Raw genomic sequence first — 2,789 nt, 5'->3', positions numbered from 1 at the left:
TGATTGGCTGATTGGCTCGCTGAGTTTCGTCTCGTCGTTTTTTAACAGAGTGAGACTCTGTGTGTGTCCCCTCTGTATCATTCTGTGTCCCCTCTCTAAAGCTGGTACATGAACGCAGCGTCGGTGGAGACTCTGCACCAGCGATAGCCAGGTTCGGACGCTCATGGAAAACCTGGAAAAGTCATGGAATTTGCCAGTAGCAATTTCAAGGCCTGGAAAAGTGTTAACTAAAACTAAACTAAATATACCCTGAATGTTTTGGAAAAGTCATGGAATGCTGTTTCACAAACCTGGATAATAACAAAGGATGTGTTCAAGGACCGTCAGAAATGTGGAAATCCAACGAATGGTTTGGAAGTCATGTTTTCTTTAAAGTTTGGTGGTAAAATCAACTCAAAATCCAGTATTTAAAGATGCTGCCCTCACCTGAAGCCCAAATAAAAACATCAGTCCCTCCCCAGTGCCTAAAAATGATTTGACATGCCTCCCCCTTTTTGCACCACCCCCTCCGCTCTCATAAATAACCAACAGTCCCTAAGTTAGATTGAAATTTTCAGCTCTAAACCTGTTCTGAATCCATTATTTTAATCATAATAATAATAATATTTATTTAATAAGCTGTTACATAATGATGAAAAAGTGCTGATAACGAGTATTGATGGTTGTTTCAGATAATGTCTGGTCTTTAAAATTTGACTCAGGGTCCTGGAAAAATCCTGGAATGTCCTGGAAATGTACTGATAGAAATGTGCATGAACCCTGACTGTGTAGTGTTTGTTTTTCATGCAGCTGAGTGTAATAACATGAATGATGTTCTGCTCAACCTCAGCTGAAACGTATCATTATTATTATTATTGATGAATCTGCCGATCAGTTTTGTGATTGATGGGTTCATATTTTAAATGTCAGAAAACAGTGAAAAAGTGGCCGGAAGTGAAGTCTGCAGACGTTTGCTGTGCTTCAGTTTCCTGACAGAGAAAACGGTGATTTTCGGGCTCGGTCAGATGTGTCAGTCGGGCCGCTCTCTGCTTCAGTCTCCTCTCTGATCTGAGCGCGCTCCTCTCTGCAGACGGTGGAGATGCACAAAGAGAAAGTTTCTCGGAGAGAGATTGGCGTCTTCACGGCGGTGAGACGAGTCCCGCGCAGCCACAAGATCCTCCCCCCTCCTCAGCCCTCCGCCGGCACGCAGCCCCGCCCACCGTACAGCCGCCGACCAATCAACTACCAGCAGCTGGACGGCCTGGGCCACGGCATGAAGGTACCTCACACACACACACACACACACACACACACACACACACACCAACATCCAGCAGGTGAAACATTAACCCTTTCCTCCTCAGAGAGTCGCTGCAGAGTGTCTGAGGAACCAAACAGCATGCCGGCACCAGGGAAACTAAAGAGGTTTAACACAACAGCGTGGGCCTCGAGTGTGACATACAACATATACGTGTCAGCAGCTGTTTGTAAACAACAACAATGACATCACATGTCAATAACAGTCATTGATCGTAACTGTTATATTTGTAAACAATAACAGTCATTGATCGTAACTGTTATATTTGTAAACAATAACAGTCATTGATCATGCTTTTAAAAAAAATATTTATTAAACATTTTGGATGTTCTTTTAAAGAAAATGTTTTAGCAGGTGGTTTTGGACAGACTGCAGGTGATTTTGGACAGACTCGAGGTGATTTTGGACAGACTGCAGGTGATTCTGGACAGACTGCAGGTGATTTTGGACAGACTCGAGGTGATTTTGGACAGACTCGAGGTGATTTTGGACAGACTGCAGGTGATTTTGGACACTTTGGGTTCAGTCTGACTCTGAGGGAGAATCTGATCTCGGGTCAGTTGACTGTTGAAGGTTTTGGTGTGAAGCAGCTTCAGAGTTTTTCTGAGAGAAACGAGAAGAAGCTAAAAGCAGAAGTGAAGTCGAGTTGGGGGTGAAGTCGTCTCTGCTGACAGGAAGCGTCTGCGGCTGCAGAGAACAGCAGCAACACAAGTGACTCTGCAGGAAACCTTCCTCATTCACACGCTATCTTCCTCGCTGCCGCCCTGCTCACGTCTTATCTACATTTATAAAAGATCTGAAAATTTGTCCCGGAGCCTCCCTGAGTGACTCTGCATGAACAGTTCATCCCACATGATGTGTTCAAAGACCATCAGAAATGTGAACATGTGTTGACAGTTTGTGGCTGTGATGGACGGGCTGATTTTGGGTGATTTTTCCGGTGCAGGTTTGGAGGTTCGTTTACTCTAAAAATCACCAAAAAGCTGAAAGGAAATTCACAGCAGGTTTAGTCAGATTTCAGAGGGTTAATGTTGGTTTTATTGTCTTTTACTGCTGCTGGTTGTCCATTCAGATGACACACAGTTCACACTTTACTGAGCACACACACACACACACACACACACACACACACACACACACTCACACGCACACACAGTGAGTCTTTGTTGAGCGTGGGAAAATGTTTAGAGACTAATTAGAGTTGCTGAGGCCTCAGAGACTCCATTGATGCTCTCTCACTCACTCACTCACTCACACACACACACACACACACACACACATTAACACACTCTCCTGTCTCTGCCCCCCAGGTCTCTGGGAAACAGTCGGAGCGAACAGGAACCATCCGTAAACATGGCGCCTCCATCAGGTTGACTTTGATTTTACTGTTTCTACTCGTGACAACTTCCTGTTTCAGATCTTTAACCCTGACTCTAACCTGTGTGTGTGTGTGTGTGTGTGTGTGTGTGTGTGTGTGTGTGTGTGTGTGTGT

The 2,789-nt window shown here is 44.7% G+C and overlaps 1 protein-coding gene across 1 annotated transcript; it reads left to right on the top strand.

Annotated features, from left to right (window-relative positions):
• Positions 1–993: 993 nt before the first annotated feature.
• On the top strand, positions 994–2,666 carry LOC121937777 (ABI gene family member 3-like; the record flags this gene model as incomplete). Its single annotated transcript, XM_042481099.1, has 2 exons — positions 994–1,258; positions 2,608–2,666. Coding segments are annotated over exons 1-2 (239 nt in total), but the record flags the coding sequence as incomplete, so codon positions are not given.
• Between the last annotated feature and the right edge of the window lie 123 nt (positions 2,667–2,789).

This window comes from Plectropomus leopardus, unplaced genomic scaffold, assembly GCF_008729295.1.
Source record: "Plectropomus leopardus isolate mb unplaced genomic scaffold, YSFRI_Pleo_2.0 unplaced_scaffold27446, whole genome shotgun sequence".
Taxonomy (NCBI): domain Eukaryota; kingdom Metazoa; phylum Chordata; class Actinopteri; order Perciformes; family Serranidae; genus Plectropomus; species Plectropomus leopardus.
The sequence above is the reverse complement of the archived record's forward strand: the minus strand, read 5'-3'. Positions and strand labels throughout refer to the sequence as shown.